The sequence below is a fragment of the Syngnathus scovelli genome, chromosome 4 (genome assembly GCF_024217435.2).
Source record: "Syngnathus scovelli strain Florida chromosome 4, RoL_Ssco_1.2, whole genome shotgun sequence".
NCBI lineage: Eukaryota > Metazoa > Chordata > Actinopteri > Syngnathiformes > Syngnathidae > Syngnathus > Syngnathus scovelli.
Genome location: NC_090850.1, coordinates 21,764,856 through 21,779,506, shown reverse-complemented (window position 1 = coordinate 21,779,506; position 14,651 = coordinate 21,764,856). Strand labels below are relative to the sequence as shown.

Sequence of the window (14,651 nt, the reverse complement as noted above, 5' to 3'; positions counted from 1 at the left end):
ACAGTTCCTTCGCTGGCCCACTTATTTGGATCTCTTAGATAAAACACATATATAATGCAACGGCCTTTCACGACGTTAAGTTCAGCGATGTTTTGCTGAGCCAAGACAGCCATTTGAAAAATCTCCTGGCCATATAAAAAATAAATGAAATCACGTTTTTGTTAGTGTGAACTTTTGGCCTAGCAACAAGTAGATCTGCGTGTTTATTATAAAATGAAATTATTGGTCCTGTCACTATATGTTGCTGGCATAGATAGATGATCGGTGATGTTTTCAGAGGAGACGCAAACGTCAGCGAGGCTGTCTCGGTCGGCTGCGTTGTGTTTGCTATCTCTGCGATGCCCGCACGTGTCAGCACGGGCACTCTGCTGTGTTTGTTAAACGTTGGGCGCGCTTAGCAACGCCGCACAAGGCAACCTTGTAAGGCGTTGAGGAGGCCAATACATGCTGTCGCTTCTTTGACGGCTAATCACGTTTTCTCTCTGACCTATTTTTCAATGACTCTCTCTCTCGGTCGCTATCCTTTTTATTGCCTCTCTCCATCCCCGCGGTGCTGATAAAGCAGTCGTCTTCACCTCCCGGCTGGGTTAACCTTTGACCTTGCATGTAGTGTCGCACCATCCATCTACTCACGACCTGCTCCTGATTGTAAATGTTTGCTCATCCTTCCCTCAAGAGAATCATAGTGTTTATCGTTTTTAGAAATAAGCAGTTCCTTAAGGACGTCAATGGAAGGTTCCAAATATGTGTAAAGGAAATGCACGATGGAAAGTGTTCCATTGGAAAGTTCCCAATGGAACGTGCTGGTACTCATCTGAAGGATTAGCCGAGCGAGGTGTGTGCTACCCGTTCCCAGCTGGCCGACCAACTTGGCTCCAAACACACCGAGGTGTTATGTACAGTTAGGAACAGTTAATCCGTGGTAGCCACCAGATCATGTGAGGAGATCCCGTTGGTGTTTACAAGCCAGTGAGGACATCACTTGCTTGTGTTGTGGTGCGTCACTCTACCGTTGCTGCATGTGGGGAGTCTACTTTAGAGCAAAAAAAAAAAGCTCTGCAACTTTGCTGCCCTCTAGTGGTTCGTTTCTGCAATACACCTTAATACAAATCCTGCACACTTCTTTTTTTCTTCTCTGTCAATCAAACGTATTGTGCCAGTCCTATCATAGTTGCAATCTGTTTTTTTATTTTTTATTTTCTTAAGAAAGATTTTTTAATTGATGAATGAAAGAAAATAAAATTGCATTTTTAAATCAAATGCAAGACAAACATTTGTATATTTGCACATATGCGAGGAAGCGGTTAGCTCTGTCAACTCTCCGGCAAGCTCAGCATCATTAATAAACACACACACGACCCCTGACCCCCCCCCTCTCCCAACACACACACACTACCACAGAGAATGATTTGTCCATGTGACAGCTTGATAAGGGGCTCCTTTCTTGATAAGTATCTTTCGAGAAAAAGCCATCCCCTGTGCAAATATCTACTTTATTGAGGTCACAACGAAGGCTCAGCTCCACCTGGAAGCCGAATCGATCTCACGCTAACATCCATAAAATATATTGGGAATCTGAAAGGGCTCATTGTTTGGTATTTACAAATGCGATCGCCAAGATTGACAGGCCTTGCCGCGATAGGCGGCATATTAAATTCTTGTTTTCTATACGAGCACCGGATGACAGTGACACGGAGCTTCATCAATAAAACATGGTCCATTATTAGAGGTATTTAATTGCCTGGCGTTATCATTTCACTCATTTAAATTATTTAAATTTGGCGAGATATCACAAGGGAATAGATTTGCATCGACGGATGTATCCGGTGACTTGTGAACTCCATGAATTATTCTTAAAACAAAATGACTTATTTTAATGGTGAAAAAAACTAAATGAGGGGTAATAAAAATTGCAATATCTATTTTTTAAAAGTGAAGACAATTTGTAGTTTTAATTTTGACACATGAAGTCGATGCATGATTTGTCTTAAAATGATGTGGTGGGCCGTTTCTGACCCCCAGACCTTGGGTTTAACATCTTCGTGTTAGATTATGATGTCATAATGTCCTGTATTGGATCCTTATCAATTAAATATTTTCATTTATGTGGTGAGTCAAGGCGCCACTGCATTAGTACATGACAAGGAAGCTATTGACTTCTTCTACTATTTTATGGAAGCTGACCGGCCAGTGTCTCCCGCATCGAGCTGTTGGGAAATGTGTGGTTTCATCCAGTTGCATCCCACTTTAGCTCAGAGTGAATAAATCACATTTGTGGATTTATTTTGGGATAATTGTGCCATGACTTCATGAGAGAATTTTTCTCTCTGCAATCCATTTTTTTTTCATATTGATTTTTTATAATATAATACATTTTAATAAATAATATACATTTATATAAGTAGATTTTTTTATATTATAATATTTTTAATAAATAATATAATATATATCTATATATATAAATATAATTTAATATATATATATTTTAATATAAAATTATTACAGAGCGAATAAATCACATTTGTTGATTTATTTTGGGATAATTGTGCCATGACTTCATGAGAGAATTTTTCTCTCTGCAATCCATTTTTTTTCATATTAATTTTTTAGAATATAATACATTTTAATAAATAATATATATGTATATATATTGATTTCTATATTATAATATTTTTAATAAATAATATAATATATATCTATACATATAAATATAATAATTTAAATATATATATTATAATATAAAATTATTACAGAGCGAATAAATCACATTTGTGGATTTATTTTGGGATAATTGTGCCATGACTTCATGAGAGAATTTTTCTCTCTGCAATCCATTTTATTTTCATATTGATGTTTTAGAATATAATACATTTTAATAAATAATATATATTTATATAGAGAGATTTTTTATATTACAATATTTTTAATAAATAATTTATATCTATACATATAAATATAATAATTTTAATATATATATTTTAATATAAAAGTATAGAGTGCTTCACCCAAATAAAGGCTAATCATATTTACACTTGATTTGAAGGATGCAAACAATCCGATAACATTTTGTCTCCAGTCATGAGCTCATCTCCGCCTAATGCGAGGCCATCAGATTGCACTTCCTGTGCACTTGTCCCCTCGCCTTCCTGCGTGAAGTCATTGCTGAGCGTAACCGTATTAATTCAGCTTGAGCATCTGCTCGGACTGACTCAAGCATCCTCTCATTGATCTCCCCTGCAAGGTGCCTTCCTGCTCTCAATTTCTCTCCACTAAGTTCCCCCTCCTCGGTGCAGACAGGAGGGTCATTGTGAGAGCCACCCACTGGGGAAATGAGACGCTTAAACTAACGCAATCAGCTCCATCTCGGGATGGAAGTCAACAGAAAGCAGGAATTGGGGCTAGGAGGGCTGAAGTCATCCCCCCCAGGGGCCCGTGGCCAAGGTCACCTCAGGCCAAGAGACTGCTGGTAAACTGATATGACCTCCATATTTAGAGGGAGGGGACAAGCGGTGATGTCACTGTTCTGCCAAGATCTGCAAGTAGAACATCTGACACGCTTATCAACAAATTATTTATTATGAATTACTTAATCGGACAATGTATCGTTAATTGAACTTTTGGCCACATTCAGCACAGTTGAAACATTTCCTTGGTTGCCATGACGACCTGATTGACATCTTCAATGTGCAACCTTTAGAATACGTCTAATGTACATCTACGGCCGCAGGGGTTGGAGCACAGATGTCTACAAAATGACGTCTTCATTGTTGCCGATTCTGCCTTGGGGGAGGAGGAGGTCATTTTTAGCATTGATGGATGTGAGCAATTACAGTAAAGATCCATTGTGATGGTTCTTCTAGCCAGCATTGGTGTGAAAGTTCATGTGGAGGTATCAATGATTTGAAATGTATCGAAAACGAATGTGATCGATGTGAGAGGAAGTCAATCAAAAACACAGTTAGAGTCCACTTGGTTCCCCTTTGCTTTTGTCTTTTGCTCTTTGGCCTCAGCGTGTCCATATGTCCAACAGCCAGGCTGCGGGGCCACCCCCAACCCTGGGAGAGTTAAACTGGGAACCCCCCTAAAAAAAAAAAAAAAAAGAAAACAAAAGCCCCTACACAGCGGGGTTGACACCCCCCCCCCTGCCCTTTTGTTACCGCAACACAGATTTATCTGGGACTGTGAATTCCCGGCTCTACTTAACGAGCTTGTGCGAAAACAGTTAAATATAAATGCGGACAGATTTTGTGCTGCTGGAGCTTTTAAATCACTGCCGGTTAGTACCAATAGGGGATTGGCGTTTATTTGCCGTGTAAATTTGACAAATGAAAGAAAATGTTGATGGAAACGTGAGCGTGTCTATTTGTTTGTATTTTCGACACTCTTGACGTCTGGAAGCTTCGTCATGTGTCGTCGCTCTTCAGAAGATGAAAAGCTCGCGTGAGGTTACGATGACATTTGGCAGAGTAATGAAGACTTTGTTGGACCTCTAATTTACGAGAAAATAAGGTCAAAATGTGTTGTCAGTCACTAAGAGATTTTGCAAGTGAGCAAAAGTATTGGAACGGACATTAATAAGGTTAGGGTTAGGGTTAGGGTTAGGGTTAGGGTTAGGGTTAGGGTTAGTCAAGGCCCGGGGGCCAGATGCGGTCCGCCACATCATTTTATGTGGCCGGCGGAGACAAATTGTGTATCAAATTTGTGTGTCATTACTAGAATTGCAAATTGTCTTCACTTTTAAGATCTTTTTTTTTAAATATTTGACCAGTTTTTACTCGTCTGATTTGAAAACGAGTTATTTGTCAGTTTGTCATAATGGCCCTCCGAAAGAAGCTATGACTACAATGCGGCCCGCGAAAAAAATTAGTTCTATAAGAACCTGAGTAGCGCTGATAAAATAAAATGGCGCCCCTCCCTGTCTTCTTTCCAGACTGCTATTTTAGTTTTACGCAACGTTCCGCATTTGCGTTTATTCACGGCTTGACTATTATTGTTGACTTCCTGATGCTTATAGCACTTTTGAGTTCAGCCTGCTGGAAGTGATCAAGCGTCCCCCTAGTGTGGGAACTTCTAGTGAATCTTGGGCCTTTCCCAAAATTTGACATTCAGCTTGTCATTTGTGGTTGGCGGCATGCAGGCTGTGTGTGTGTGTGTGTGTAGAAAAAACACTTTGGTTACGAAGCCTCGGTTGGTTCACATCGGCATAAATCGGCAGCTGCAGTGTGCTGCGGGTGACGGCCGATCAGAGAGCAAAGTGGGACGAAGAGAAAATAAATCTTGGCTCTTTCTCAAACGACAGTAAAGGGATTTACGAAATAATAAATAGAAAGGAAACACTGTCGAGGTTTTGGAGGTTTGGCTACGCTGCTATCAAGGCTGCACCAGTTCTTTTTTTTTTTTTTGGGCTGTTCTCCTCACTTTTTGGCTTTAACGGGGGGTCCACCGGGGGAGGGGTTAAGAGGTTTCTCTTTCTCCTCCCATCTGACCAATGGTCCATTGAAGAGCATTAGTACAATGTGTTGCCGTGGGTGGGGGGTCCGATTTAGGGTCCACTCCTGTTTCCTCTTTGCTTTGGCCGCCTCATTGCTCCTCTTGCCTTCCACTTTTTGGATTTATTTTTCCCTCCACTCAGCTGCATTTTGGAGTGGGTGGAATCAAGCCGGAGGTGCTTAGCCACGCCCACCTCGGGTTTAGAGAGACCTGCTGCGGCTCCGGCACACAGCGCTCACGTCGTTTCCCACAAGGTGCTTTCAGACCTTCTTGTGGATTCCTGTGATTTTTTTTTTCGGTGGAGATTTTTGCACGGCTCTCGGAATGAAGCTTCAGCAGCAAGCTGGGATGCGCTTGGGTCGGCCGATGTGAGGCAGGTGTGTGCGTCTGTGGAAGAAGATGAGTTTGATGCTGTGTCGATTGGAACCAAAGAACCTTACGATGAAACTGGTAGGCTGAACATTTTAAGTGACATTGAATTTTAGTGGTGACGTTTTTTCAGTCAGGATTATCTTTTTGGAGAATTGTTAGTCAGTGGAACTTCTGGTTTCACCAGTTTGAAACCTTCTGACTTGGAGGCATGCTTTGAATTTGTCAGTCGTCCTGCCGTAAAAAAAATAAAATAAACTGACCAGGCTGCACTTTGATCTTTTTATATTTTCCTTTGTTTGTCCTTTATGCTGCAGATGTTAAATATTGAGCAGGATCTGGGACGTGGTGATAAAAAAGAGGGCAGGGCAGGTGTAAAGCGCTCATGCGGTGCGGGTAGATGAGAACGCCAAGCCGCCGCTGCGTGTGACCGAAGTTGAATGGCGGACGCCGCATCGGATGGAGTTAACATTTCTTTTCGCCCCGCTTCCGTGTGTAACTCAGACGTGGTTCTTATCTAGATCAGCCTGTGAGACCACAGAGGAAGGGGAGATGGAAGTGGAGCAGGTTATTACCAGAGTCTAAAGATCACTTGATAAGAGGTCTGCTTTAATTGGACACCACTAACCTGAGGGGAGGGGGCGAGGGATTGGTGGCCCATGGGGTCAGTCAGTGTGTGTGTGTGAGATTACAAGCTCACACACTTGAACCTGTGAGCATCTCCAACAATTAAAGTGACCTTTTTTTTTTTCTTATGAAGTGCAGTCAATGTCCATCATCCTTTGTCCTTCAATACTGACCTATTGATTATCGACTTTCGCGGTGCTTATGGGCCTCTGCGACCAATCCAGGCAGATGGACGGATAAATGCCCCCCCCCCCCCCCCCCTCCCCCTTTGGTGTGTCCGGTGACTTGTTTTGAAGGAATAAGTCAAAGGGAAAGAAATATTTCTAATTGTAGGGACTTAATGATCATCTCGCGTAAAGGTGTCAGAATTAATCGATTAATCGATTATTTTCTGATTGATGTTGAATTAAGTAATAGTAAGATATTTGCCTGTTTTTAATTTGAAAAACAATGTATACGTCAATCCCTCCCTTGTGATATTATTTAATTGTCAGTAATCGCCAAATAAACAACAATCATTTATTTTAATGATTAATAAACGGCAATTGTGGGGAAAATCGTTTTGTGGCCGATTCATCAATGGAATAAATCAATTTTTAAAAAAATGAAAAATATAGTTGTGTAAAAACAAAAACTTTTGATGGAATCTGAAATAGGATGTCGTTCATTCATGAATTTCTAAACTGAGAGAGCGACGCTATGAAGACGCAAGCGTGTCTATTTCCAGAGCGGCCTCTTTCCATACCGCGGCAGTTATTTTCAACTTGGTCTCGCTCTCTCAGCTTTCCGATAGATACTTCCCATATTCGAAATTGCAATGCCAAGTCGTTACCATGCGCCCACGATGACCGCCATGTCTCACAAAACCGCACAGCTTTCATGCGCCAAACTTGGAGCAAGTAGCGACATGACGCTCGGAGCTCTCTGTGGTCCGAAGCCACTTCACAAGGATGTAAAAAAAAAAACAGAAGCAGAGAAAGTCATGCAAGAAGGCGGCTGCAGATCGTGTTCAATGTTGGAGGTTGTAAACTTGAACGGTGTTTGATGTTAGCAGCTCAGTGTGAAGCTCATGTGTTTATTTGGCAGCGAGAAGGTGTTGAGTTTGATCCCCTAGGTCAACTTTTACACGGCTTACACAGGTGTGTCGTGTTTGCTCTTCTAAGTTCAATATTTGACCGCTTGGATTTAGCTGGCGTCCATTTTGTTTTACACTTAAATGCCCAAAGTTAGAAACAGTCCGTAATTTGTTCCGGAAAACAAGATAGGCTTTGAGGGTGCTAAATATACTTTTTACACTTCATGAGGAAGCACTCTCGGAGTTTCGCCTCGACCTGTCTTCGTCCTGGTAACCCATGGCAGAGTCCGGTGGCCTCAAGGTACCAGCCAGGACCTTCAGTCGCTTCTCCTGCCACAACTACAAAGTGGTAAGGAAGCCACGGACGACCATTAATAGGGCAGCTCCGATGTTTTTAGCATTTCCAGAATGATCGTCCGTCTGTTTCAAAATTTCCCGGCTGACGCAGAAAAGCCTCACCGTGCTTCCTTCTCATGTTAGAAGATGTGTGTTAAGAACTTTGTTAATCCACTGGACCTTGAAATTAGCAAGGCTATTAGCCACAAAACGTATCAACATAATGGTTTTCCGGTAGAGCTTGGGTTAGGGTTAGGGTTAGGGTTTTGTGCTCTGGGTATTTGAAAAGTTACAATAATGAACTGATTTTGCAAAATAACAGAGTACTAGGGGTGACTCAAGTCAAGGGCAATCTCTGGTTTTGCTGGCACGTGCCAAGCCGACCCGCAGTGCAAAGCCTCGAAGCGTGCGTCATGAGTCTCCCGCCGCCTGGTGACTCAGCAAATAGCGTTAGCAGCGGTGCTTGCATGCGAGGCGGATTTCTGTGTGAATGAATAAATCCTCAGTACTCGAAGTCTAAGCAGGCATTGATTACTATTCGTCTTCTCGATTTTTTTTTTTTTTAAATTAGCATACATGAAGACTTTTCTACGAGTTTTGTTCATACTTACCCAAAAGGACAGTTGCCACAAAGTCCTGACGTATCAGGTTGCTGCTGGCTTGAATCGTGGGAATGTACCGGGCAGTAGTTTCCAAAAGTAGGGAGAGGTTTACGATTTCTGTGAGAATGTTGAGACCCGCCCTCTACAATTTAAAGTACCTGCTTATTCATTTAAGAGTTTTAGACATATTTGTGTCATTCCCAGTAAGTATTAATGTCTTATTTTAGCATTTGGAGCTAATGTTTTTAAAATGTAACCTCATAGTGTCATTTTAAAGTGAGTCATTTTTTAACTCCTTCGCTCCCATTGACGGATATAGCCGTCAAAGATCAATTTGAACTGGATTTGCATCTGCAGCCCTCAGACCCTTACCGTATGTTCAACCATGAACGTAAAAAGTGACTTCCGCTATGTTGATCTGTCATCTTCTCGAGACATCTCTCTCCACGTCTAACCTCAAACGCATCTCTCGTCTCGCAAAGAAAGCAATACTTGAGAGTGGCTTCAAAGTCGAATGTTGTGACTTGCCCTCGTCCCTCTTTTTGCCCTCGGCCAGACCGCACTTTTGCCGCCCCCCCCCTGGGCTATGTGACCCTCCTGTGTTTTCTCACTCCATGACTGACAGCTACCCATTTCACCTCGCTTTTAATTCCAACTCAAGCCCTTTATTTAGCGGCCTGAACTTACTTCAAAGGACACACAATGGCCGCCGAACACTGGACTTCCTTTGCACCACTGTGAATCGAAAGCAGTGAGCTTAATCCTGCAGTGAAGGATTTATCTTCCCTTCCATGCCACTCAAGTCGTTCTAACGAGCCGTTACGCTCGGATTGTGCGTGTAACGGGCCGTGCGACCAGATGAGAGCGTGCGCTTGCAACATGTGAGCCGCTTTGAAGTGCGCACCTGTTGAACGCCATCACCGATTCTTCTGATGAGTAACACCATGGCAAAGGCAGGCTGTGTTTGGAGTGTAAACACCGCAAAGTGAGGTTCACAATCGTGTCATGCGCATCACTGTGCTTGTTCTGTGGCCACACGATCCTTCGGTTGCTGCACAATCGTTCGGCTTTCCCGACTCGGGTTACGGACGGGAGAAAAGAATCACTCAATGCTAGCTTGGTGAGTTCATTGAGGTCATAGTAGGAGTGTTTCATAGAAGGAGAAACCTGGACTGTATAATCTGCTAGGTTATTTTGAAGTAGGGATGCTCGATACCACTTTTTGTCCACGCCGACACCAAACACCGATACTTGTAGTACTTTTGATATATAAAATGACATTGAAGACAATGTCAAGAAATTGTGGACTGAAGCCTTTCTTTATGACCTAGATGATGTCGAACTAATGCAGTATAGCGCCAACTACTGCCGGGGAGGACTTAATCGATGTCAATTTTAATTTTTTTGGGGAGGGACCAAACACTGATTGATACCTGTAGTACTTTTGATGTATAAAATTGAATTGAAAACAATGTAAAGAAATTGTGGACCGAGGGTTTTCTTTCTGACCTAGATGATGTCGAACTGACGCAGTATAGCGCCAACTACTGCTGGGGAGGACGTAATCGATGTCAATTTTAATTTTTTTTGGGAGGAACCAAACACTGATCGATACATTTGATGTATAAAATTGAATTGAAAACAATGTAAGGGTTTTCTTTCTGACCTACATGATGTCAAATTGACGCAGTATAGCGCCAACTACTGCCGGGGAGGACTTGCTCGATTTTTTTTAAGGGGGGCTTAAATGGTGTGTTTTCAGTACCTTTCCCCAAAGTTGTGGGAAAAAAAGGACAACTATCATCCATTGATGGAAAAATAACAATAGCAAAAGTGTCGGCTAATTATGAAGGACGCTATTCATATTATTCAGATGCTTGCTCTGCTCCCTCCCTCCCTCCCTCCCTCCCTCCCCCATGGCGGTGAAGAGTCCCTTTTTGTCCCCAGAGGGTGATGTCAGCGTGGCCCATTGAAAGCAGCCGCCCGTGTGCTCCAAGATGAATGCCCTGGCACTAAGCACAATGGCCCCAATTTGAATAGCACGCAGATATATGCCAGATCGGGCTGCAAACAAAAAAGACAAGGCTACTCTCCGCTCAATTTAACCGTCTTGTTATTTTATTAGCGTCATAAAACTGTTTCTACCCGGTTGAAGTTTTCAAGTGTTGATGGAATTTGAAAGACGCGCAGGACGCGAGGGTGCCGCGGGATCTCGGCGTGGCTTCTTTTTTTGTTTGTTTTGAGAAAAGCTGTGGCTTGTGTGTCCACCGCCAGATCTACACCGACTGGGCCAACCACTACCTCGCCAAGTCGGGACACAAGCGCTTGATCAAGGACCTTCAGACGGATGTTGCGGATGGCGTGCTGCTGGCTGAGATCATCCAGGTCGTCGGTAAGAGAGACAACTTTTGGATTGTTGAAAGGGGATCGGATTCACTTTCACACCACATTGTGATTTGGAAATCATTATTACATGTGACTCTAAGTTTGGAGATGATGTGTAAAGGCTAAATTGAGAGAATAAAAGTTGCTTACTAAGAATTATTAAAATAACGTACATTGATGACAATCTATAGATTTAAAAAAAAAAAATCCTGAAACTTCTGACAGTGAAATCGATTTTTGATACTTAGAAGAAAGTTGCATGCGGCATAACAGCTAAATGCGGCTTCACCATGTTTGCTTTGAATTCTGGGCTCCGCTAATTGACCCGAGTTTGTAAATCTCAGCGCCTGACTGGATTTAAATTGATTTATAGATCAGTAGCAGAATTTGACGACGTATTTTACGACTCACCGGGATCCAGCGCAAAGCCGTTTTACTGAAACAAGATGTGTTGACGTGATGATTCTCTCTGTGAAAATGACTTGTTACATTCTTCTTTTGACCTTCACCCCGTCCGTGACCGCGTCAGTCCTCTCAGTCTGTCATCTCGTCTGCCGCCAGCATCCAGTCTGAAGCCCGCCCACCGTAACTCAGCATCTCGCGGCTCTTAAACACTGACGCCATATTTTGGATGATTTATCAGGCTCCATTTGTCACCCAAAAGAAAGAGTGCCACTCTTTGTCGAGCGTCTGCACGTGATTCTTTTTTTGAAGAGTTTTGGAACAGTCTCGCCAGCGGGAATTGGGTACGCTGTTTGCGCGGCGCATTTTGATGTGGGTTGCTTCGGGGTTTCTGTTTGCTTGACGAATGGTTTTGATCTGAATCTGCATGTTATTCTTATTTCAGCAGTCACACTGATTCTAAGAATGTTCTGGAGTATTCCCTTCCAGTTAAACGGAGGAGTTTAAGATCTGTTTTAAAATATGCTTTTTTTTCTCCTCAATTAATGTAGTCATTATTAAAACACAGTCAAATAATACTTTTTTAATTTGTTCATTTATTAATTATTTATTTCTTTATTATTTTTATTTTTTTGTTTATTTATTTGATCTTAAACAAGAATATGGAGAGCCCATTCAAATTTTAACAGTCAAGTCTTCATACAAATAATTATTTTGTTATTTTTATTTATTTATTTATTTACTATTTGTATTTATTTATTTATTATTTTTATTTATTTGTTTATTTATTTGATCTTAAACAAGAATATGGAGAGCCCATTCAAATTTTAACAGTCAAGTCTTCATACAAATAATTATTTTGTTATTTTTATTTATTTATTTACTATTTGTATTTATTTATTTATTTATTTATTTGATCTGAAACGAGAATATGGAGATCCCATTCAAATTGTGACACTGTCAAGTCTTCATACAAATAATTAACGGCAACAGCAATATTTTGGGTCTGGCATTTTTTTTTTTGCCAGCTCCACTTGGGCATCGTAGGTGGTATGTAGGTGATTTGGGATTTGGTGGGCCCCCTCGCGGCTGCTGCGCTGTTGGCACAGTTGTCGCCGCTGAGCTGCTGAGCTGCTGAGCTGCTGGTGGCGTCTCAGCTGCTGCGGGCTGGGCCTTTAATGGACGGAAGGAATCCCTGACATCACACGCCCCCGCCGAGAAAGCAGCAGTGCATCCTCGGCGGCCCCGTTCACATTTACCCGGGACCAGATAGAGTTTCAAGTCCCGGCGGGGAAGTGAGGAGGGGTCCCAGTCATCAGCTGGAGCACCTCTGCTCTCCTCATTCAGCTCCAGAGTGTCTAGAGGGACACACGGACATCTTTACGGGGGATATCAGGGAGGACGCCTTTCATTCTTTGACTTGTCTTTCTTTCTGTCCGTCCTCAGCCAACGAGAAGATTGATGACATCAATGGCTGCCCCAAGAGCCGCTCTCAGATGGTAAGTGACCTTTTGGTTTGTTTTTGCAGAGCACCTGACAGAACTTGGGCTGGCTCGCTAAATGTTATCCTTGAAGGTTGCTGCTCCTTAAAACCAAAACATCGATTTTTGTTTCGTTCTTGCTGGAGAGAATATTCCTCCAGTCCAAGCGGTTGTACATTTTCCGCACGATGACATTTAAGATGCCCCGAGTCAGATTCCAACATTTTTGCACTTTCGGGTCCTCGGCGGGGAAATGAGACGGCCGCACGTGATGCCTCATAAATTGGGCCAGTGTGCCAGCTGAGGGGGCTATTTTTGGCCACCAGCCAGACTACTGAAGCCTCGCAAAGCACCAGAGAGGAACCAACACACACACACCTCCATAGTTGAGAACTGAAAAGGGGGCAAGAGCACAGCTGATCCCGATGCCCTCTTTGTCATTGAAATGCACACATATATACGTGACCCCGTTCGTTTATAGTTATCCCGTATCTCATCGCTCAAATTCTCTTTCTTTTCTATTTATGGACGTCACGGTCCAATTCCAGTCCTTTGTGTCGTTGCAATTAATATCATCATTAGTTGCATTCTTGTGTTATCACAGAAGCCATTGTTAATTAAATTTATCATTATTATTATTATTATTATTATTATTATTATTATTATTATTATTATTATTATTATTATTATTATTATTATTAATTATTCTCATTATTATTATTATTATTATTATTATTATTATTATTTTGTTCTCTTAGTCACTTTGGATAATGATTCAACCTGCTATTTATTGTGGAAAAAAATAGATTAAAAAATAATAATCTTAATTTTCTGAACCTCCTGAAATTGAGTTTATTTTTTTTTTAAATATTAAAATATTCTTTGAGTTCCAATTATGTATAGATGTTAGTTTAGGAGTTTGTTCGTATGTTTTGATTGTGGGATGTTTGCAGTAAACAGCAAGTTTATAGTATGCAAATGTTTGATTTGTTTTTACACACGCCAGCACACACTCCACTCTTGCGTGCATACACACACACTCGACTTAAGGGTTATAATTGTCGCTATGCAGAAGGCCGCAATTGCTGATCTCGATGTCGGCGCTCTGGGGCTTGAGCTCCAAAAGCGACTGCCAATTAGCAACACTTAGCTTAATCTCTCGCTCTGTCAAAGTGAATAAACACTGAATTACGTTCAGTCAATTGAATTAACGTCTGATCTCATTCTTACACAAAATTTTAGGACAGAAAATCCCCAAAGGCAAAAATATTGGGACACTTCTAAAGTACCTCACGACTTGTTTGACTTGATGAAACACAGAGACAGACAAAAACAAAAATGAAGATGAACGAGTTTGACTTTGTATCAGGGTGAGCGTTCCGTGGAATGTGCGACATCTGCCAGCCTTTCAAACAGCTGCTCTGGGGTCAGAGGTCACAGACTGACGACGTGGGTTACTGTTTCCACTCAAGTTGGGGGCCCACCAGCATTGCGCTCGTTTCTCTTTTCATCATCTTGTCAAGATCATCGATGTGATAGATTAATTCACTATCATGTGACTCAAATGTATAATTCACTTTTTGCAATCGATAAAAACATCATGGTGTTTTTCTCTGCCTGGAGGACGACCAATCGGAAAGAAACAGATTGCGTCTTTGTTTTGGTGCGCGTGTTATTTACGCCGTTGGTAAACTTTGATCGCAGCAAAATTACTGATTGTGATTTATTTGTTTTATGGTTCATTGCGTAACTGCAAAGGTTAGCAATGTGTGTGTGCGCCTTAATTTATGTTGTGCTTCTTACTTGCCCGTTGGCTCTTGGCGGAGCCTGACTAACGCGTGTTCAGTGCATGACCTTGCTAGTTTTTATTTTATCACTCTATCC

General features: G+C 41.8%; 2 protein-coding genes across 7 annotated transcripts in view; one reads left to right on the top strand and one right to left on the bottom strand.

The window, feature by feature from the left end:
• csrp3 (cysteine and glycine-rich protein 3 (cardiac LIM protein)) overlaps positions 1–6,668 on the bottom strand; it is a 53,957-nt gene extending 47,289 nt beyond the window's left edge. The window contains exon 1 of the mRNA XM_049717163.1: positions 6,664–6,668. The gene's annotated coding sequence lies outside the window, so the exon portion shown is untranslated. The remainder of the gene's footprint in view (positions 1–6,663) is intronic.
• nav2a (neuron navigator 2a) overlaps positions 1–14,651 on the top strand; it is a 47,088-nt gene that overhangs the window by 433 nt on the left and 32,004 nt on the right. For 5 of the 6 annotated variants that reach the window (XM_049717022.2, XM_049717023.2, XM_049717021.2 and 2 more), the window contains exons 2-3: positions 10,774–10,891; positions 12,733–12,785. In XM_049717022.2, the coding sequence (XP_049572979.1) occupies positions 10,774–10,891; positions 12,733–12,785 (171 nt within the window). Of the gene's footprint in view, positions 1–5,916; positions 5,941–10,773; positions 10,892–12,732; positions 12,786–14,651 lie in introns of those variants that run through there. The other variant, XM_049717025.1, reaches the window with a different exon arrangement.